The sequence below is a fragment of the Pristiophorus japonicus genome, chromosome 4, assembly GCF_044704955.1.
Source record: "Pristiophorus japonicus isolate sPriJap1 chromosome 4, sPriJap1.hap1, whole genome shotgun sequence".
Lineage (NCBI taxonomy): Eukaryota > Metazoa > Chordata > Chondrichthyes > Pristiophoridae > Pristiophorus > Pristiophorus japonicus.
This window is the reverse complement of record NC_091980.1, coordinates 202091334-202113753: the sequence shown is the minus strand read 5'-3', so window position 1 is coordinate 202113753 and position 22420 is coordinate 202091334. Positions and strand designations below refer to the sequence as shown.

Sequence of the window (22420 nt, the reverse complement as noted above, 5' to 3'; positions counted from 1 at the left end):
CAGAGAATTCCACAGATTCAAAACCCTCTGGGAGAAGAAATTCCTTCTCAACTCGGTTTTAAATTGGCTCCCCCGTATTTTGAGGCTGTGCCCCTTAGTTCTAGTCTCCCCGACCAGTTGAAACAACATCTCTCTCTCTATCTTGTCTATCCCTTTCATTATTTTAAATGTTTCTATAGGATCACTCCTCATCCTTCTGAACTCCAATGAGTAAAGACCCAGTCTACTCAATCTATCATCATAAGGTAACCCCCTCATCTCCGGAATCAGCCTAGTGAATCGTCTCTGTACCCCCTCCAAAGCTATTTTATCCTTCCTTAAGAAAGGTGACCAAAACTGCATGCAGTACTCCAGGTGCAGCCTCACCAATACCCTGTACAGTTGCAGCAGGACCTCCCTGCTTTTGTACACCATCCCTCTCGCAATGAAGGCCAACATTCCATTCGCCTTCCTGATTACCTACTGCACCTGCAAACTAACTTTTTGGGATTCATGCACAAGGACCCCCAGGTCCCTCTGCACCGCAGCATGTTGTAATTTCTCCCCATTCAAATAATATTCCCTTTTACTGTTTTTTTTTCCCAAGGTGGATGACCTCACATTTTCCAACATTGTATTTCATCTGCCAAACCTTAGCCCATTCGCTTAACCTATGTAAATCTCTTTGCAGCCTCTCTGTGTCCTCTACACAACCCGCTTTCCCACTAATCTTTGTGTCATCTGCAAATTTTGTTACACTACACTCTGTCCCTTCTTCCAGGTCATCTATGTATGCTGTAAACAGTTGTGGTCCCAGCACCGATCCCTGTGGCACACCACTAACCACCGATTTCCAACCTGAAAAGGATCCATTTATACCGACTCTCTGCTTTCTGTTAGCCAGCCAATTCTCTATCCATGCTAATACATTTCCTCTGACTCCGCGTACCTTTATCTTCTGCAGTAACCTTTTGTGTGGCACCTTATCGAATGTCTTTTGGAAATCTAAATACACCACATCCATCGGTACATCTTTATCCACCATGCTCGTTATATCCTCAAAGAATTCCAGTAAATTAGTTAAACGTGATTTCCCCTTCATGAATCCATGTTGCGTCTGCTTGATTGCACTATTCCTATCTAGATGTCCCGCTATTTCTTCCTTAATGATAGCTTCAAGCATTTTCCCCACGACAGATGTTAAACTAACCGGCCTATAGTTACCTGCCTTTTGTCTGCCCCCTTATTTTAAACAGGGGCGTTACATTAGCTGCTTTCCAAACTGATGGTACCTCTCCAGAGTCCAGAGAATTTTGGTAGATTATAACGAATGCATCTGCTATAACTTCCGCCATCTCTTTTAATACCCTGGGATGCATTTCATCAGGACATGGGGACTTGTCTACCTTGAGATCCATTAGCCTGTCCAGCACTACCCTGCTAGTGATAGTGATTGTCTCAAGGTCCTCCCTTCCCACATTCCCGTGACCAGCAATTTTTGGCATGGTTTATGTGTCATCCACTGTGAAGACCGAAGCAAAATAATTGTTTAAGGTCTCAGCCATTTCCACATTTCCCATTATTAAATCCCCCTTCTCATCTTCTAAGGGACCAACATTTACTTTAGTCACTCTTTTCCATTTTATATATCAGTAAAAGCTTTTACTATCTGTTTTTATGTTTTGCGCAAGTTTACTTTCGTAATCTATCTTTCCTTTCTTTATTGCTTGCTTAGTCATTCTTTGCTGTCGTTTAAAATTTTCCCAAGCTTCCAGTTTGGGAAAATAGGTACAGGAGTAGACCATTCGGCCCTTCGAGCCTGCACCACCATTCAATAAGATCATGGCTGATCATTCCTTCAGTACCCCTTTCCTGCTTTCTCTCCATACCCCTTGATCCCCTTAGCCGTAAGGGCCATATCTAATTCCCTCTTGAATATATCCAATGAACTGGCATCAAGAACTCTCTGCAGCAGGGAATTTCACAGGTTAACAACTCTGAGTGAAGAAGTTTCTCCTCATCTCAGTCCTAAATGGCTTACCCCTTATCCTAAGATTGTGTCCCCTGGTTCTGGACTTCCCCAACATCGAGAACATTCTACCCGCATCTAACCTGTCCCGTCCCGTCAGAATCTTCTATGTTTCCATGAGATCCCCTCTCATCCTTCTAAACTCCAATGTATAAAGGCCCAGTTGATCCAGTCTCTCCTCATATGTCAGTCTTGCCATCCCAGGAATCAGTCTGGTGAACCTTCACTGCACTCCCTCAATAGCAAGAACGTCCTTCCTCAGATTAGGAGACCAAAACTGAACACAATATTCCAGGTGAGGCCTCACCAAGGCCCTGTACAACTGCAGTAAGACCTCCCTGTTCCTATACTCAAATCCCCTAGCTATGAAGGCCAACATACCATTTGCCTTCTTCACCGCCTGCTGTACCTGTATGCCAACTTTCAATGACTGATGAACCATGACACCCAGGTCTTGTTGCAACTCCTCTTTTCCTAATCTGCCGCCATTCAGATAATATTCTGTCTTCGCGTTTTTGCCCCCAAGGTGGATAACCTCACATTTATCCACATCATACTGCATCTGCCACGCATTTGCCCACTCACCTAACCTGCCCAAGTCACCCTGAAGCCTCTTAGTGTCCCCTTTACAGCTCACACTGCCACTCAGTTTAGTGTCATCTGCAAACTTGAAGATATTATCAATTCCTTCATCTAAATCATTGATGTATATTGTAAAAAGCTGGGGTCCCAGCATTGAGCCCTGCGGCACTCCACTAGTCACTGAAAAGGACCCGTTTATCCCGACTCTGTTTCCTGCCTCCCAACCAGTTCTCTATCCATGTCACTATATTACTCCCAATACCATGTGCTTTGATTTTGCACACCAATCTCGTGTCGGACCTTGTCAAAAGCCTTTGAAAGTCCAAATACACCACATCCACTGGTTCTCCCTTGTCCACTCTACTAGTTACATCCTCAAAAAATTGCAGAAGATTTGTCAAGCATGATTTCCCCTTCATAAATCCATGCTGACTTGGACCGATCCTGTCACTGCTTTCCAAATGCGCTGATATTTCATCCTTAATAATTGATTCCACCATTTTCCCCACCACTGATGTCAGGCTAACCGGTCGATAATTACCCGCTTTCTCGCTCCCTCCCTTTTTAAAAAGTGGTGTTACATTAGTTACCCTCCAGTCCATAGGAACTGATCCCGAGTCAATAGACTGTTGGAAAATGATCACCAATGCATCCACTATTTCTAGGGCCACTTCCTTAAGTACTCTGGGATGCAGACTATCAGGCCCCGGGGATTTATCGGCCTTCAATTCCATCAATTTCCCTAACACAATTTCCCGCCTAATAAGGATATCCTTCAGTTCCTCCTTCTCACTTGACCCTCAGTCCCCTAGTACTTCCGGAAGGTCATTTGTGTCTTCCTTCATGAAGACAGAACCAAAGTATTTGTTCAATTGGTCTGCCATTTCTTTGTTCCCCATTATAAATTCACCTGAATCCGACTGCAAGGGACCTACATTTGTCTTCACTAATCTTTTTCTCTTCACATATCTACAGAAGCTTTTGCAGTCAGTTTTTATGTTCCCGGCAAGCTTCTTCTCGTACTCTATTTTCCCCTTCTTAATTAAATCCTTTGTCCTCCTCTGCTGAATTCTAAATTTCTCGCAGTCCTCAGGTTTGCTGCTTTTACTACAGCCCTGTGGACTCTGAGCTTGGTGGTGGATTTGAGGGCCTGATCTTCAAACACTCATTTTCTCAGGTGGCCGAAGGCTGCGCTGGCGCACTGGAGGCAGTGTTGAATCTCTTCGTCAATGTCTGCTCTTGTTGATAAGAGGCTCCCGAGGTATGGGAAATGGTCCACGTTGTCCAGGGCCGTGCCGTGGATCTTGATGACTGCGGGGTGGTCGGGAGGAGTGCTGTGTGGCGAGAACAGGCTGATGGAGGACCTTTGCCTGACAGATGTTTAGCGTACGGCCCATGTTTTCGTATGCCTCAGTAAATACGTTGACTATGACTTGGAGTTCAGCTTCTGTATGTGCACAGACGCAGGCGTCGTCAGCGTACTGTATCTCGACGACAGACGTTGGGGTGGTCCTGGACCTGACCTGGAGTCGACGAATGTTGAACAGGTTCCCACTAGTTCTGTAGCTTAGTTCCTTTCCAGCAGAGAACTTGTTGACTGTGAGGTGGAGCATGGCAGCGAGGAAGATTGAGAAGAGGGTTGGAGGGATGACGCAGCCCTGTTTGACCCCGGTCCGGATGTGGATTGGGTATATAATGGGTCCATTGGTAAGGATCACGGCCTGCATGTCGTCGTGGAGCAGGCGGAGGATGGTGACGAACTTTTGGGGGCATCCGAAACAGAGGAGGACGCTCTATAGACCCTCGCGGTTGAGAGTGTCAATAGCTTTTGTAAGGTCGAAGAAGGCCCTGTGTAAGAGCATTCGCCAGCGCCTGAACGTATTGCTCCAAACCTTCTGGCGCTGGTAGTCGACGCCGGCGCCCCAACATTGTGGAATCTTTAAACTAACCCTTCAGCACCAGAAAAATCGCTGGGCACCAAAAAAACATACCCAGTGCTGGGCAAAACTGGGGCCATAATCTCAGAACAAGGGGCTGCCCATTTAAAACTGAGATGATGAGGAATTTCTTCTCTGTTATAAATCTATGGAATTCTCTGCCCCAGAGAGTTGTGGATGCTGGGTCATTGAATATATTTAAGGCGGTGATAGACAGATTTTTCAGCGATAAGGGAGTAAAGGGTTACAGGGAAGTGGAGCTGAGTCCATGATCAGATCAGCCATGATCTTATTAAATGGCGGAGCAGGCTGAGGGACCAGAGGGCCTACTGCTGCTCCTATTTCTTATGTTCTTCTGTTCTACGCACTGAGCCACAGATGACAATCCTTTTAACACTTGAACAACAACAATATAGAGCAAGTTGACCCCCAAATCTTTTTGTCTCTTATCTGAAATATAGTCGCAATAATTTAGCACTGATATATACATTTTCCAGCTATAAGAAAATATCTTTTAGTTTAACTCCTCCACAATCTGATATGTTAAACCTTCAGGTGCCTAAACTGGCTTTAAGAAACGTAAATTATTCTGCCATTGTGTAATGTTTGCAGAGCACAGAGAGTCCAAGTTTGCTTTTGCATAGTTACCGCAGCTCCAGACAGGTGAGAAACTAAATCAGATAATATCTAACTCTTTGCCTAAAGCCAAAAACCAGTAGGTAATTTTCTATTTAATTACTATCTAGAACTATTTGGGCTCAAAGTGACTATTCAACAAAGCAGTCTTTGTCTGTGACCAATTCAGTCTGGTATTTTACAATATGAGCTAGTCATAGTCAACAGGCTTGTCTAGCCAAAGGGATGATTCAGGTCACTACCAATGTCATTTCTGCCTGCTCTCTTTATATTGATGACTTTGGAAACTGTTACTTCAAAACTAAGCATTGCACCAAAAAATAATTAAGGGGATTGCAAAAAAAATGATTCCAGTGCTAGTGAAGTCGTGTTCAGACCATTTACAGTGCAAACTATAATTCGGACCCCAGTAAGATATATGAATGAGTTACAAAGCAGTTAAATAACTTAAGAATCAGAAAACATAAAGAGCAGTTGATGTATGGCTCGTGTAGTCAACTAGAGATTTCTCAACCGTTTGAATCTCAATTATGGCCATAAAGTGAACTTCAGATTGTAATCTTTTTTTTAATCTCACTTCCGTGATTCTAAATTAATGAGAGAAGTTCTGTTTCGGAATGGAAAGTATTGCAACTCTTTTCACAATGGAACTCTGCGCACTATCAAAGCAACCTTCAGCAGAAAGATGAACTGGTGGCACAACAGATTAGTGTGATAAAGTGGTGTGCCGTCGAGGGGTAGGATTCAAACTGACACTCAAAATTCCCTTTGGTCAGACCTCACTTTCCACTATTTGGAGAGGCACCAAGCAAATATAAGGGAAGGAACATTAATTGATATCATTATTCACATGAACAATGGATACAAAGAGGAGACCTGAGAGGAGTTCTGCGTCACAAATGGGCGAGTGATGCAAATGATGCCAACACAAAAAGAATACGAAAATAGGATGAAGAATATTTATTTGTAAATCACTGAGGAAATAGACAAACATTAAAGGATTTATAAATCAACTACTGGATGGTGCTTCATTAACTAGTAGTTTTCTTCTTTTTGATTTCGAATTTTTCTGGAAAAACCAGCTGAATGAAAATGTGCTTGCTTCAGAGTAGAGATCAGTATAATGGAAGAAAGTCAGGATTGGTGTTACATAAACATCTTTGTGCTGAAGTGAAGTATTTTCAGATTTGCATTAGCATGAAAGTTGTAGGCCGATTCAGGAGTCATGTCTGCATTCTGACTCTCTCATACTGAAGAGGTGTGAGACCACCTCTTGAACTTTTCACTCCTGAACCTCCTGGAAACTTTTTAAGCTTAGTATGGAATCTCTTTAATGGTAGTATAGAGAAGGTACTGTTGCTTTTAAAAATTTGGCACTCAGGAAGAGGAGCTAGCTGCTTGTATATAAACAGCCAAGTTACATCTGATTCCTGCGAAATATGACTACCAGAGACCTAGAGCAACAAGACTCTCAGAAATAAAAGTCAAAGTGTGTGAGGAAACCTCTTTCATGAGCCATCACTAGTCAGCCATGAAGCGAAAGAGGCTCGAGGGGCTGAATGGCCTATTCCTGCTCCTATGATAGCTCAGGCACAAGTGAAAAAAATCAGAGAATGTAAGAACATTAGAAATAGGAGCAGGATTGGGCCATTTGGCCGCTCGAGCCTGCTCTGCCAGAGCACACAGTGGTGCAATATTTTATTACAGGTCTGTCTTTATAAATGCATAAACTAGACTGTATCATATAATCGAGATCAACAAGTGATAACTACAGTTATGCAATGCTTTTTTCAATCAATGTGGTTATCACTTTGAGGTGAAATAGTAATATTCTGAATATTGTGACAGAAGCAAATATAGGAGAATCACAGGTTTTTTTTTTGCAGTGAGACAACAGACTATTCACAAAGTCGTGTATATACTAGCACAGTAAAAGCTAAAGAATTAAATTCAACTAAGCATGTGCTCCGTACAATTCCCTACATTGCACGTAATATATTATTGCAATTGTAGAGCTGCTGGAAATAACTTGATACAAATATTTTAAGATAGATTTGGGGGAAAGGAAGCAGTGCATAGAATTCAGAGACTAGGAATGCACTATGACTTTTATCAGAAATTGGGTTTTGTGGCCAATGCCTTTTACAGCATCAATCTTCATACTGAAGCAAACTTTAAAAAATATTGACTGACAGCGAACTACGAAATGAAACAGCCTACAAGCTATTCACTACAACGTACAAACTGGCAGTCTTCTCAATAAATACAAACTAACATAAAAGGAGCGCAATGTGGTTTATTAAATACATGATCATATTTTTCTTTAAAGGCTCATTAATCTGTGCAGCAGACATATCGATTTCAAGCTACTTTCTGTTTACTATTTTTAAAGGAATGCAGACTAATAAAATTCTTCTCCTTCTGCTTCTTAAACTGTCTAATAACATGTGATATTGACAGGTTTGATTAAAGGCATTTAAAAGTAATTACCTACCTCTGGCAGTCATTTCCAACATCCTGCCTTTTCCTTATCTCTCCAAATTGTTTTGTGCTCAAATGTGTTCGCCTCTGGCAGATCTCTTTACAGTTTTATAAAAAAGTGATTGATGATTTGAACTTTTTCTCTGATATTTGACAGCTGCTCATTTGCAGGTTGTGGTTATACAAAGGGCTGGGATTATGTTGTGTTAATAGACTGCTCCCATGCGGCCTGGATACCTACCAAAAGCTGCGACTTTGATTATCATGGCTTGAACATTAGACAATATCATTTCTCTCAGCAAATCTTCCTGGTTTCGACGCCAGAGGTAAGCCAAAGGCTGAAGATTAAGTCGCCTGCACCTGTGAAGGAAAAAAAAAGTGTTCAAACTGGATATATTTCAAAAGTACTGATACAATTTCAGGTAAATCTTTTAACCCTGATAACTTCCACAGTCCAGTAACAAAAGAATTGCATTTTTATTTTACATGGTTCAGGTGGTGTATAGTATCCAGAAACTAGTATCGTCAAATTGGCATTATAAAGTCATGAGTTTTATGGTTATGGTTTAAAAAAAACGAGTTAACAAAGAAACACTCAGGGACTGTCACATTCATTTTAATATTAAAATTAATTAGATTTATTTCCTTGTCTGTTCAAGAGAATTTGAAGAGATTGTGCAGTTGAAATGAATCTAAGTGCACAGTGTGATGTCACAAAATATTCAGAGACAGGGTCTCACCATAGTTCATCACAAGGCACATTTCTAATTTTGAGCACAAGATCAAAAGAAGGGAGCTTCTTTTCAAAAGAAGAAAAACTGGAATGAAAGCCACACTGGTCATCTTTTATGCACTTCCAATTAGCTGGTTACAGAGTGACACCAATATATTACATAGGATATACGGCACAGGAACAGGCCATTCAGCCCAACCTATCCATGCCGGCATTTGGGCTCCACTCGAGCCTCCTCCCATCCTTCCTCATCTAACTCTATCAGCATAAACCTCCATTCCCTTCTCCCTCATATGCTAACAAGCTTCGCCTTAAATGCTATACTATTTGCCTCAACTACTCCCTGTGGTAGCAAGTTCCACATTTTCATCATTCTCTGGGTAAAGAAGTTTCTTCTGAATTCCCTACTTGATTTCTTGGTAACTATCTTATATTGATGGCCTCTAGTTTTTCTCTTCGCCACAAGTGGAAACATTTTTTCTGTGATTACTCTATCAAAACCTTTCATAATTTTAAAGACCTCTATTAGGTTGCCCCTCAGCCATCTGTTTTCAAGAGGAAAGAGATCCAGGTTGTTCATCCTTTCCTGTTAGGTATGATGTTCATCCTTTCCTGTTAGGTATGAAGTCACAGTTCGAGTATCATCCTTGTAATTCTTTTTTGCATCCTCTCCAGTGCCTCTATATCCTTTTTATAATATGGTGACCAGAATTGTACACAGTACTCCTAGAGTGGTTTAACCAAGGTTCGATACAAGTTTAGCATAAATCCTCTAATTTTCAATTCTATCGCTCTAGAAATAAACCCTAATGCTTGATTTGCTTTCGCTATGGCCTTATTGATCTGCGATGCTACTTTTAGTGACGTGTATTTGTACTCTGAGATGTCTTTGCTCTTCTACCCCATTTAGATTCTTATTTTCCAAGTAATGTGATCTCCTTATTTTTCTTACCAAAATGTAATATCACATTTATCTATATTGTAATTCATTTGCCAATTATATGCCCATTCTGCAAGTTTATTAATGTATTTTTGTAACTTGTTACAGTCCTCCTCAGTGTTAACTATCCCTCCCAGTTTAGTATCTGCAAATTCAGAACTTGTGTTTTTGATTCCAAAGTGTAAATCGTTAAATTGTGAACAGTGGTGCCAGCACTACTACTTCTTAGGCAGTTCCTCGGAGTTGAGGATGACATGCTTCCACACTAATATGAGTTTTCAGGTGACTGAGGAGTCCAATGCGGGACCTACAGTCTCTGTCACAGGTGGGGCAGACGGTGGTTGAAGGGACGGGTGGGGTGCTTGAGTTGTCATGCGCTCCTTCCGCTTGGCTTCAGCTTGCTCCCGATGAAGAGACGCGAGGTGTTCGGCGTCTTCCCGGATGCTTCTCCTCCATTTTGAGTGGTCTTGGGCCAGGGATTCCCAGGTGTCAGTGGGGATATTGCACTTTTTCAAGGAGGCATTGAGGGTGTCCTTGAAGTGTTTCGTCTGCCCACCTGGGACGCGCTTGCCATGTCGGAGCTCTGAGTAGAGCGTTTGTTTTGAGAGTCTCGTAACAGGCATGCAGACGATGAGGTCCGTCCATTGGAGCTGATCAAGCGTGGTCAATGCTTCGATGCTGGGGATGCTGGCCTAAGTGAGAACACTGACGTCGGTGTGCCTATCCTGCCAATGGATTTGCAGGATCTTGCGGAGGCAACGGTGATGATACTTCTCCAGTTCTTTGAGGTGCCTGCTGTACATAGTCCAGGTCTGTGAAGCACATAGGAGGATGGGTATCACTACTGCTCAGTAGACCATGAGCTTGGTGCCGGGTTTGAGGTCCTGGTCTTCAAACACTCTCTTCCTCAGGCGACCGAAGACTGCACTGGCACACTGAAGGCGGTGTTGGATTTCGTCATCGACTTCTGCCCTTGTTGACAGTAGGCTCCCAAGGTAAGGAAAATGGTCCATGTTATCCAAGGCCTCATCGTAGACTTTGATAATCGGGAGGGCAGTACTGTGTGGCGGGGGCAGGTTGGTAGAGGACCTTTGTCTTACGGATGTTTAGTGTAAGGCCCATGCTCTCGTACACTTCGGTGAAGGTGCTGACGATGGTTTGGAGTTCGACCAGCACTAATTCTTTTGGGACCCCACTTCCCACCTTCTGCTACTCTGAATAGCTACCCTTTACCCCAACTCTCTGCTTTCTATCTTGCGGCCAGCTAGCTAGCCATTGTGCTACTTGTCCTTTGACTCTGCATGCTCTGATCTTATTTATTAGTCTATTATGTGTTACCTTAATGAAGAACTGTTGAAAAAATAGATATATTATATCTACTGCATTACCCTTGTCTACTTTCTGTTACCTCTTCAAAGAATTCAATGAGGGTGGCCAAGCAAGACTTTCCCTTTTGAAATCCATGTTGACTATTCATTATTATATTTTTGGTTTCTAGATATTTTCCTATTTTCTCCTTCAGTAGGGATTTCATTATTTTTCTTACTACTGACGTTAAGCTGACTAGTCTTTAGTTCCTGGACACGTTCCAGCTCCCTTCTTAAATATAGATTTAACATTAGCTATCCACCAGGCCTCTGGTACTACACCTTTTTCGAACAAATTATTAAATATGTGTAATAGTGCCTCTGGTATCTCTTCCCTAGATTTAAAAAAAATGCTTGGATCCGTCCAAACCAGGGGTTTTATCCTCTTTGACTTTGATTAGTTTATTTAATATTTCTCCTCTTTGTTTTTTTAAATGTGGTTATTATGGGCCCAAGTTTCGGCCTCAGTTGCTTCTGATTTTTTGGAGCAACTGGTGTAGAACAGAGTATCTTAGAAATTCAAATTCTCAGCATTTAGTTTGCTCCAGTTCCAGTCAGATAGAACCGTTTTACTTTGGAAATAATTTTTTTTCAAAGGGGGGGGGCGTGTCCGGCCACTTACGCCTGTTTTCAAAGTTTCGGCAGTGAAAACTTACTCCAAACTAACTTAGAATGGAGTAAGTGAAGATTTTTGTACGCTCGAAAAAACCTTGTCTACACTTTAGAAAATCAGGTGTAGGTTACAAATCAGGCGTAGAGAATGTGGGGGGGGGGGGGGGTTTAAAGGGAAGTTTACAAACATTAAACACTTCAGTTTTACAAATAAAGAGTCATCATCTATAATAAATGATAAAAAGATCAATAAATCAACCAATAAATCAATCAAAAAAAATTAATAAATAAAAAAATTTCTACTTACCAACTGCAGCACCGGGAGCCCTCCAACAGCGTGCTGGGATGCCCCCCAGTGTGTCTCTGTCAGTGTCTCTATCTCTCTGTCTGTCTGAGTCTCTCACTCTCCGTCTGTCAGTGTCTGTGTTTCTGACAGCGAGGGGAGGGGGAGGAGGGAAGAGAAGGTGGGGGAAGAGATGGGGGGGGAAGAGGAGGGGGGGAAGAGAAGGTGGGGAAGAGGGAAGGGGGGTAGGAGAAGGGGGGGCGAGGAAGGGGGGGCGAGGAAGGGGGGGCGAGGAAGGGGGGGCGAGGAAGGGGGGGCGAGGAAGGGGGGGCGAGGAAGGGGGGGCGAGGAAGGGGGGGCGAGGAAGGGGGGGCGAGGAAGGGGGGGCGAGGAAGGGGGGGCGAGGAAGGGGGGCGAGGAAGGGGGGCGAGGAAGGGGGGCGAGGAAGGGGGGCGAGGAAGGGGGGCGAGGAAGGGGGGGGCGAGGAAGGGGGGGGCGAGGAAGGGGGGGGCGAGGAAGGGGGGGCGAGGAAGGGGGGGCGAGGAAGGGGGGGCGAGGAAGGGGGGGCGAGGAAGGGGGGGCGAGGAAGGGGGGCGAGGAAGGGGGGGCGAGGAAGGGGGGGCGAGGAAGGGGGGGCGAGGAAGGGGGGGCGAGGAAGGGGGGGCGAGGAAGGGGGGGCGAGGAAGGGGGGGCGAGGAAGGGGGGGCGAGGAAGGGGGGGCGAGGAAGGGGGGGCGAGGAAGGGGGGGCGAGGAAGGGGGGGCGAGGAAGGGGGGGCGAGGAAGGGGGGGCGAGGAAGGGGGGGCGAGGAAGGGGGGGCGAGGAAGGGGGGGCGAGGAAGGGGGGGCGAGGAAGGGGGGGCGAGGAAGGGGGGGCGAGGAAGGGGGGGCGAGGAAGGGGGGGCGAGGAAGGGGGGGCGAGGAAGGGGGGGCGAGGAAGGGGGGGCGAGGAAGGGGGGGCGAGGAAGGGGGGGCGAGGAAGGGGGGGCGAGGAAGGGGGGGCGAGGAAGGGGGGGCGAGGAAGGGGGGGCGAGGAAGGGGGGGCGAGGAAGGGGGGGCGAGGAAGGGGGGGCGAGGAAGGGGGGGCGAGGAAGGGGGGCGAGGAAGGGGGGCGAGGAAGGGGGGCGAGGAAGGGGGGCGAGGAAGGGGGTCGAGGAAGGGGGGCGAGGAAGGGGGGCGAGGAAGGGGGGCGAGGAAGGGGGGCGAGGAAGGGGGGGCGAGGAAGGGGGGGCGAGGAAGGGGGGGCGAGGAAGGGGGGGCGAGGAAGGGGGGAGAGAGGAAGGGGGGAGAGAGGAAGGGGGAGAGAGGAAGGGGGAGAGAGGAAGGGGGGGAGAGGAAGGGGGGGAGAGGAAGGGGGGAGAGGAAGGGGGGAGAGGAAGGGGGGGGAGAGGAAGGGGGGGGAGAGGAGGGGGGGGAGAGGGGGGGAGGAGAGGAAGGGGGGAGAGGAAGGGGGGAGAGGAAGAGGGGAGAGGGGAAGGGGGGAGAGGGGAAGAGGGGAGAGGGGAAGGGGAAGTGGGGAGAGGAGAAGGGGAAGGGGGGAAGAGGAGAAGGGGAAGGGGGTAGAGGAGAAGGGGAAGGGGGGGGAAGAGGAGAAGGGGAAGGGGGGGAAGAGGAGAAGGGGAAGGGGGGGAGAGGAGAAGGGGAAGGGGGGAGAAAAGGAGAAGGGGGGAGAAAAGGAGAAGGGGGAAAAGGAGAAGGGGGGAAAGGAGAAGGGGGGGAGAAAAGGAGAAGGGGGAAAGGAGAAGGGGGGGGAAAGGAGAAGGGTGAGGAGGAAAGGAGAAGGGTGAGGGGGGAAGAAGGGTGGGGGAAAGGAGAAGGGTGAGGGGAGAAGGGAGGGCCCGTCCTCAGCACCAGATTTACAGGTAGGTGGCGTTGGGTCGGGTCGGGGGTCCGGGGTCCAGGGTCGGGAGAGGGGGTCGGGTTGGGGGGAGCGCGGGTCGGGTCGGGTCTGGGGGGGGGTCAGGAGCACGGGTCGGGTCGGGGGGAGGGGGGGGGGGGAAAGAGGATGGAGGTCGGGTCGGTTCGTGTCGGGGGCGGGGGGAGGGAGGTCAGGTTGGGTCGGGTCGGGGGGGGGGGGGATCGGGAGGGAGGTCGGTTCGGGTCGGGGGGGAGGGAGAGGGAGGTCAGGTCGGGGGGAGGGGGGGGGGGGAAGCACGGGTCGGGTCCAGTCCAGGGGGTCGGGTCGGGGTCCGGGGTCGAGTCGGGTCGGGAGGAAGCAGGAGCTGGGCGTGGGAGGAGCCTTATCCACGCAGCCCCAGTGAGCTCATTCGACCAGGGCTAGGGACTGCGTGCTTCGGGCCCCTCCCACACAGTTTTGGGCACCTGGAGCTACTGCACATGCGCACCCACTGTAGCGCGCATGTGCAGAGGTCCCGGCACTGTTTTCACCGCAGGGACCTAGCTCCGCCCCCTACAGCTCGTGCTGTGCCGCGCCCGGCTCAAGAGCAGGGAGCCGGAGAATCTGGAAGTTTTTTTTATGCGCACTTTGTGGCGCGGAAAACGGGCGTCCAGGTCGGGGCTGCGCCGTTCTAGGCGCGGCCCGAAACTTGGGTCCATCATTTCTAATCTCATCTTCTGATGTCATGTCCATCTGATTCTTCTCCCTGATATAGAACTAACTAGAAGCAGATACTCTGCCTGTATTTCTAGTTGCGAAAAGTAAAATGGTATGTAACTTTGGAGGGTCTCAGTTGTACTTTAAAATAGATGAAAAGAATTCAATGATTTCCCCCTCCCCCCTAACTGTTTTAAATCGCCAAACTTACAAAAGCATTAAAATTACACATCTCATGATCACATCACGGCATTGAGCATCACTGGGGTAACCAGCTTACCATTCCAATTTCAACAGGCACACAAATGAAAACCCTTCCTGCACAATAAAAAGAGCAAAATGCATGTATTCAATGAGCTACACTTAGACCAAATTTATTTTCTGTAACAGTATTCACAGTGAATAAAAATCTAACATTTTAAAATCATGCATTTTATCAGCATGTGCGGGTGTTGAGTTTACTTGATTGTTGTACCAGTTATTCCTGGGATGCACTGAAATGCTGCCTTCCAGGTAAATTTGGTAGAGGAGCTATAGATGAAGGATGAAAATAATATGATAATGTCCATTTTATGGTGTTTCAGAGCAAGATCTGATGAACCATTCGACCTACCACCTCAGTCCTATTATACAGTTACTCAATAATCCTTTTCCTCCACTCCCTATCATAAACAATCTATATTTGAAGTTCAAAGCAATGTATTTCAGACTTTTATCCTAAACCTTTCTCTCCCATCCCTAAATAAAACACATGGAAGAAAGCACCAATTCTTAATCAGCATCTCAATAAAGACAAGTATATTTATTGTATAGCCACCTCTATTGCATCACAAATAGGTCTGACCAGTAGAGATTTTATTTCTCTCATAAAAAAACTTGCGTACAGAAACCCAAACCAATATAATATAAACTATATTGGTGCTGTACATTTTCTATGATTAACACACTGTAGTTCTCATGTTCCAAAATGTAGAAATACTTAATATAAAGGAGCTGAAACTCAAAATAATGCAAAATCCTGTTTTTCGTGCATTGAAATGAACAAACCATTAAATAAATCACTGGAATATGCAATTTTTCACACTAAGATATGGCAAGGCACCCCAATATGCATTAGCATCTTCATGGAGGAATGATAATGTGCGAGCCAGTGGAAATCTCAGTTTTACAGGCCATCTCTTCTGCATGCTCCCACTGCTGCTATGGAGGCTTTTGGAGTCCAAACTCAAGGTGGGAGTCATGGCCAGCTTCATCTCAATTGGAGAATAGTTACAGACAAACACAAGGAAGGAATGTCACGCCTGCTCTATGCTTAGACAAATCAATGAGCACAGAATTTAACTTGTTTCTAGTTTTAACAGTTGCCCTCATCTGGACTTTGCAAATTCATATTCACACTTCTGACAATTTATATCCCCGCCTTTTGCCTGTAACTATGAAACAGCTTTGGAGATGTGGTGAATTAAAAATGAAAAAAAAAGGCAACAAAAACAAAAAAGATCGTTTTGCAGCTGGTTTCAAGTGTTTATTCCCACAGTTGCTGCAGTACCACATATACCCAAATCCCTAAATTTAGTACATAGTTCTTTCTCGTAATGTGCAGACCAGATTCCTTTTTGTAAAGCCAGGAGTGAATAAATTCAATCCATTTACCAGTAAATGAAATACAATTTAACAAGTTAATAATGTGCTTACACATTTTCTACTCTGACCCTCTGGTAGTCAGAAAGAATGGCACCAACTGAAACTCCCTCCACTCCTTCCTTTTCCTGCAAAACAAAAGAAAAGAAAATCACATTTTGCTTATAAAAAATCTCCCTGTCATACAGCCTGAAATGACTACTGTGTCACAGATAATTCAACAGCAATTTAAAACTGCCCAGTGATTTCAAGTAGGTCTATTTCGGTTTTGACTATGTCTCCAGGGCCACAGCACTGTGCATATATAAAACCTTCCTCCTCAGAACATATTGCTTCCATCTTTCAGGACTGCTTCTCAAATAATTTTGAGACAACGGTAAACGGTTGTCCAGACAACAAGCTGTTTAGTCATGGCTGCCTGAGGACAACTGAATTTTACAATAATTTTCTGCATTGTTTAGTAAAATAAGTTCAATTGTGTTTCAAAAGTTTTTTTTAAACAAAACAGATTGTTAAAAGTACAACTAATGTTTGCTGGTTCTGATGCTCCTCATGAAATGAGTTGAAAACCTACAAAAGAAAGCCAGAGTTTTTAAATCTTAAGCTAACAGCTGTATTAATGGTTTTCCTCATGCTTTGAAGGAGATTCAATGGTCCACATAAAAAAACATTTCCTAGCATCCTGAGGGAAAATCACCTGGCAATATCAAAATATGCAAAATCTCATTCTGAATTCATGGTCTTCGTTGCTTGACCGGAAATAGTAGCATTTAGTCTTCCAAGAAGATCAATCTAAACTGAAACAACTCCCATGTTGGACCAAGTCAATAAAAGAATGAAAGCACAGGCTGGACAGTTTTGTAAGTGGAATAAGGAATACCACACCTGTTGGACAATTTAACAACCATCTCATTCATTCAACCTCTATGGTTTCTTCTGTTCATATGTTGTGAAAGATGCTTGCTATGAGGGGAAATGGAGAGAAGGAATGAACACATTTCCTATTTCAGGAAATAGACACATTATTGAGAGTTACTGCCCTGGTAAGCTAGAACAAAATCTAGGTAACTATCTTGTTCTGGGAGGTGATCACAAGACCTTTGGTAAATCCACATCTCAAAAATGAAACAAGCCTTCTTAGTCCAAAGGCTCCATTCATGAGGTTGGATCTTTTCTCTGCTGAGGGACTTTAATCATTACATTCTCCACATCAGTGATGTGTTGAGCAGAAACAGTTGAGTTTCCAATGGTACCAGTGCCATATTTGAATGCTAGCAAGGGAGAACAGCTTGGATCATGTTGTTCCATTTTTCATTGTCTTTTCTGTTCATATCCTGACCAAGGATTTTCTATATACACTTTGGGAAGAAAAACAGAGCTAGCTAGACTGCTCCGAACTTTAGTCTTTTCTGTATATATAAAGGAGCTGTATGACATAGACCACTCTCTGAGCCTGCACTTGGAGGATCCTGTTAAAAAGGTATTAAGTCACTAGGTTATATTGGCATATTATAGATTATATGTTCAAGTCTCTGGAGTAGGGCTTAAATTTATGACTTTATGCTCAGAGCCAAGTGCCACCACTGAGCCAAGGCTGTCCATCAGAGGAAAAGAAAGTTTGAAGTTTTGGGGGTTGGAGGGCTACTGGAGGTTACACAGATACAGAAGGGTGAGGTTATAAATAAATTTTAATATAAAGGATGAGAATGTTAAATTTGAAGAGAGAGCTGTTGGCATATGGAATTTGATTAATTCAGCTTCTGAAAAGTGTTGATGTTTAGTTAATTCGATTATAGGGGAAAAAATGTGGTTGGTATCATTGGGGAGAGAGACAGACACAGACACAGATTTCACTTAGCAACAGCTGATGTTTCCAACCAACCGGCTTTGGATATTTTCAGAATAGAATATTTAGATTAGAAATATTAGCTTAGGATAATAACAAAGCCTAGAGACTAGAAGGTTCATGCTTACCACAGCAAGGCCATTATGTTTTTATGTGCTTCTAACGTTGTTGGTGTATATTGAAGAAAATGTAGACTTGGTGATGCAGTAGCCAAAGATTACCATATTAGGCAATGCCAACTCCAGTTTGATAAGAAAATAGTGTATAAATATAAGCTTTTTCCTTTGTTCAAGCACCACAAAAGGACCCATGCCTAGGTCTGCGTGCTCTATCTGTGACTATACTCCGCTTGTAAATTGCTTTCTATGCTGAAGTTAAAAGAATAAAATTATTATAACCAGAAGACTGAACTTGTTGCTACTCAAGTGAACAAACAGGATTCTGTTTTAAGTCAACAGATTGGAAGATGGGAGAGGAACCAGTGATTGAAATATCTTCAGATGACCAACTTATGGTGTTGCACCAGTGACCACTTTGTGATAAAATTTAGCTGTAATCTTTTCATATCTTTATACTGGGCACCAAAAAATTGATTTATGTTATCAGCCCTAGGGTTTATCTTTATGCTGCAACTAAATCTCACCTGGAGGGACAGACATCTTACTGAATTACTGCAAGTCGTTCTGTTGGTAGAAAGATCACAAATGCATTATTGGAAAACCAGTCCCAATAGAGTATAGGTCTTAAAATGGATTTCTCTTTATTTATGATGATGTCCCATCTCCTAACAGGCTCTAGATATGCTGAATCATTGCCTTAGCAGAGTTCACATGGGGTAGGCAATCCATGCAGGTTACACATGCAAATAAAAGGCCACCGAAAGACAATAGACAACCCAAGATCTGATGGAAACCCAAACACTAGCACAGTGGAATCCTGTTATACAGTTCACCATTTGTAAAAATCAATTGCTTATAATGAACAAATCTATTTTACAACAGCACAACGTACTCATATGATCTCAAAGCAGCTGTTTACACTAACCAGGTTGTTGTGATCACTTTCATAGAAACATAGAAATTTACAGCGCAGAAGGAGGCAATTTCGGCCCATCATGTCCATGTTGGCCGACAAAGAGCCGCACGGCCCTTGGTCAGCAGCCCTAAAGGTTACACATAAACCTATGAACAATGACAGAAAGGCAAAGAACACCCAGCCCAACCAGTCCGCCTCACACAACCCCTTATACTGAAACATTCTACACTCCACCCCAACCGGAGCCATGTGATCTCCTGGGAGAGGCAAAAACCAGATAAAAACCCAGGCCAATTTAGGGAGAAAAAAATCTGGGAAAATTCCTGTCCGACCAAATCAGGCAATCGAAACTAGACCAGGAGATCACCCTGGCCGTATTCTATTCCCTGCAGTACTTACCATTATGTCTGTCCGTCCAACAAAAGGTCATCCAGTCTACTCCCAATTACCAGCTCCAGGTCCGTAACCCTGCAGGTTACTGCACTTTAAGTGCCCATCAAACCGTCTCTTAAAAGTGGTGAGAGTTTCTGCATCCACCACTCTTCCAGACCACCACAACCCTCTGCGTAAAGAAGTCCTCCCTCAAATCCCCTCTAAACCTTCCACCAACCAACTTAAAACTATGCCCCTTCATAATAGACCCCTCCACCAATGGAAATAGGCCCTTACTATCCACTATTTCCAGGCCCCTCAATATTTTGTACACCTCAATGAGGTATCCTCTCAACCTCCTCTGTTCCAATGAGAACCAGCCTATCCAATCTGTCCTCATAACTAAGATTCTCTATTCCAGGCAGCATCCTAGTAAATCTCCTCTGCACCCTCTCTAGTCCAATCACGTCCTTCCTATAATACGGTGACCAGAACTGCACGCAGTACTCCAACTGTGGCCTAACCAAGTATTATACAATTTAAGCATAACCTCCCTGCTCTTATATTCTATGCCTCGGCCAATAATGGCAAGCATTCCGTATGCTTTCTTAACCACCTTATCCACCTGGCCTGCTACTTTCAGGGATCTGTGGACAAGCACACCAAGGTCCATCTACATTAATAAGTGGCCTACCGCTTCATGTGTATACTCTTTCCTTATTAGTCCTCTCAAAGTGCATCACCTCACACTTCTCTAAATTAAATTCCATTTGTTATTGCTCTGCCCACCTGACCAGTAGATGAATATCCTCCTGCAGCCCATGACTTTCCTCTTCATTATCAACCACACAGCCAATTTTAGTGTCTTCTGCAAACTTCTTAATCATACTCCCTATATTCAAATCTAAATCGTTGATATATGCCACAAAAAGCAAGGGACCCAGTACTGAGCCCTGCGGAACTCCACTGGAAACATCCTTCCAGTCACAAAAACATCCCTCAACCATTACCCTTTGCTTCCTACCTACAAGCTAATTTTGGATCCAACTTGTCACTTTGCCCTGGATCCCATGGGCTTTAAGCTTCATGACCAGTCTACCATGTGGGACCTTATCAAAAGCTTTGCTAAAGTCCATATATACTACGTCGCACACACTGCCCTCATCAACCCTCTTGGTTACCTCCTCAAAAAATTCAATCAGGTTAGTCAAACACGATCTTCCCTTAACAAATCCGTGCTGACTGTTCCTAATTAATCCTTGACTTTCCAAATGTAGATTTATCCTGTCTTTGAGGATTTTTTCCTACCACTGAGGTTAGACTGACAGGCCTGTAGTTACTCGGCCTATCCCTTTCTCCCTTCTTAAACAAGGGTACTACATTAGCAGTCCTCCAATCCTCCGGCACCATGCCCAAGATCCAAAGAGGACTGGAAAATGATGGTCAAGGCCTCTGCTATTTCCTCTTTTACTTCACTCAACAGCCTGGGATGCATTTCATCCGGGCCTGGGGACTTATCTACTTTCAAAGCTGCTAAACCCCTCAATACTTCCTCTCTCACGACATTTATTTCATCCAGAATATCACACTCCTCCTCGACAGCAGCATCTGCATTGCCCCTTTTCTTTGTGAAAACAGATGCAAAGTATTTGTTAAGAACCTTACCAACATCTTCCGCCTCCACACAAAGATTACCCTCATGGTCTCTAATAGGGCCTACCCTTTTTTTAGTTACCCTCTTACTCTTAATATATTTATAGAACATCTTAGGGTTTTCCTTAATTTTACTGGCCAAGAATTTCTCATGCTCTCTCTTAGCATTCCTAATATCCTTTTTAATTTTGCCTCTTAACTTTCTATATTCCTCTAAAGATTCTATAGTATTTAGCCGTTGGTATATGACATAAGCGTCCCTTTTTTCTTAATCCTCCCCTGTAATTCCCGAGACATCCAGGGGGCTTTCGAATTATTTTTCCCAGCCTTTTTCTTTAAGGGCACATGTTTGGCATGAGCCTTCCGGGTCTCCTCCTTGAATGCCTCCCACTGTTCCGACACTGATTTACCCACAAGTAGCTGTTTCCAGTGCACTATGGCCAAATCACTCCTTAACTTAGCAAAATTAGCTTTTCCCCAATTTGTAACTTTTATTCCAGGTCTATCCTTGTCCTTATCCATAACCAACTTGAATCTGACTGAATTATGGTCACTGGCACCCAAGTGTTCTCCCACAAATACCCCTTCAACCTGCCCAGCTTCATTCCCCAAAACTAAATCCAAGACCGCCCCATCTCGTATTAGGCATGCCACATACTGACTAAAAAAGTTCTCTTGAATGCATTTCAAGAATTCCGCACCCTCTATACCCTTCACACTAAATTTGTCCCAATCAATATTTGGATAATTAAAATCCCCTACTATTACTACCCTATGGTTTTTGGACCTTACAGTAATTTGTCTACATTTGTCTACAGGAGGAGCAGCATCGAGTCGGGAGGCCTATAAAGGCCCATCAGTTGCAGTCGGGGAGCGGGAGAGTGAGGAGGAGGAGCAGCGTCAAGTCGGGAGGCCTACAAGAGGCCCATCAGTCGCAGTCGGGGAGCAGGAGAACGAGGAGGGGGAGCAGCGTTGAGTCGAGAGGCCTACAAGAGGCCCATCAGTCGCAGTCGGGGAGTGGGAGAGCGAGCAGCGTCGAGTTGGGAGGCCGACAAGAGGCCAGCTGGTGCAGCTGCAGCATGGAAAGGTGGTAAAAAAAGTAGAAAGAAATCGAAAGGTGACGTCACAGCCAAGGGGGTAAGTGATTGGTAAGTAGTTTTCCTTTATTTTTCTTTATCAGTAAGTAACCTTTAGCATTGTTGTTGCCAAATTAAGTTTATCTAGAGGTTAAGTCATGGCAGGAGAGCTTGGACACGTGTTATGCTCCTCCTGTACGGTGTGGTAGACAGGGACGCTTCCGGTGTTCCTGACGACTACGTGTGCGGGAAGTGCATCCGCCTGCAACACCTGACAGACCGTGTTGCGGCACTGGAGCTGCGTGTGGATTCACTCTGGAGCATGCACGATGCTGAGAATGACGTGAATAGCACGTTTAGTGAGATGGTCTTACCTCAGGTAAAGGGTACACAGCCAGATAGGGGACGGGTGACCAACAGGAAGAGCAGTGCAAGGAAGATAGTGCAGGGGTCCCCTGCGGTCATCCTCCTGCAAAACAGATACACCGCTTTGGGTACTGTTGGGGGGGATAACTCATCAGGGGAGAGCAGCAGCAGCCAAGTTCATGGCACCATGGGTGGCTCTGCTGCACAGGAGTGCAGGAAAAAGAGTGGGAGAGCAATAGTGATAGGGGATTCAATTGTAAGTGGAATAGATAAGACGTTTCTGCGGCTGCAACCGAGACT

The 22420-nt window shown here is 44.9% G+C and overlaps 1 protein-coding gene across 4 annotated transcripts in view; it reads right to left on the bottom strand.

Moving 5' to 3' along the window:
* dph6 (diphthamine biosynthesis 6) overlaps nucleotides 1-22420 on the bottom strand; it is a 363508-nt gene that overhangs the window by 239263 nt on the left and 101825 nt on the right. For all 4 annotated transcript variants that reach the window (XM_070878999.1, XM_070878998.1, XM_070879000.1 and 1 more), the window contains 2 exons: nucleotides 15827-15900; nucleotides 7886-8004 (listed from right to left, as the gene is read on the bottom strand). In XM_070878999.1, the coding sequence (XP_070735100.1) occupies nucleotides 7886-8004; nucleotides 15827-15900 (193 nt within the window). The remainder of the gene's footprint in view (nucleotides 1-7885; nucleotides 8005-15826; nucleotides 15901-22420) is intronic.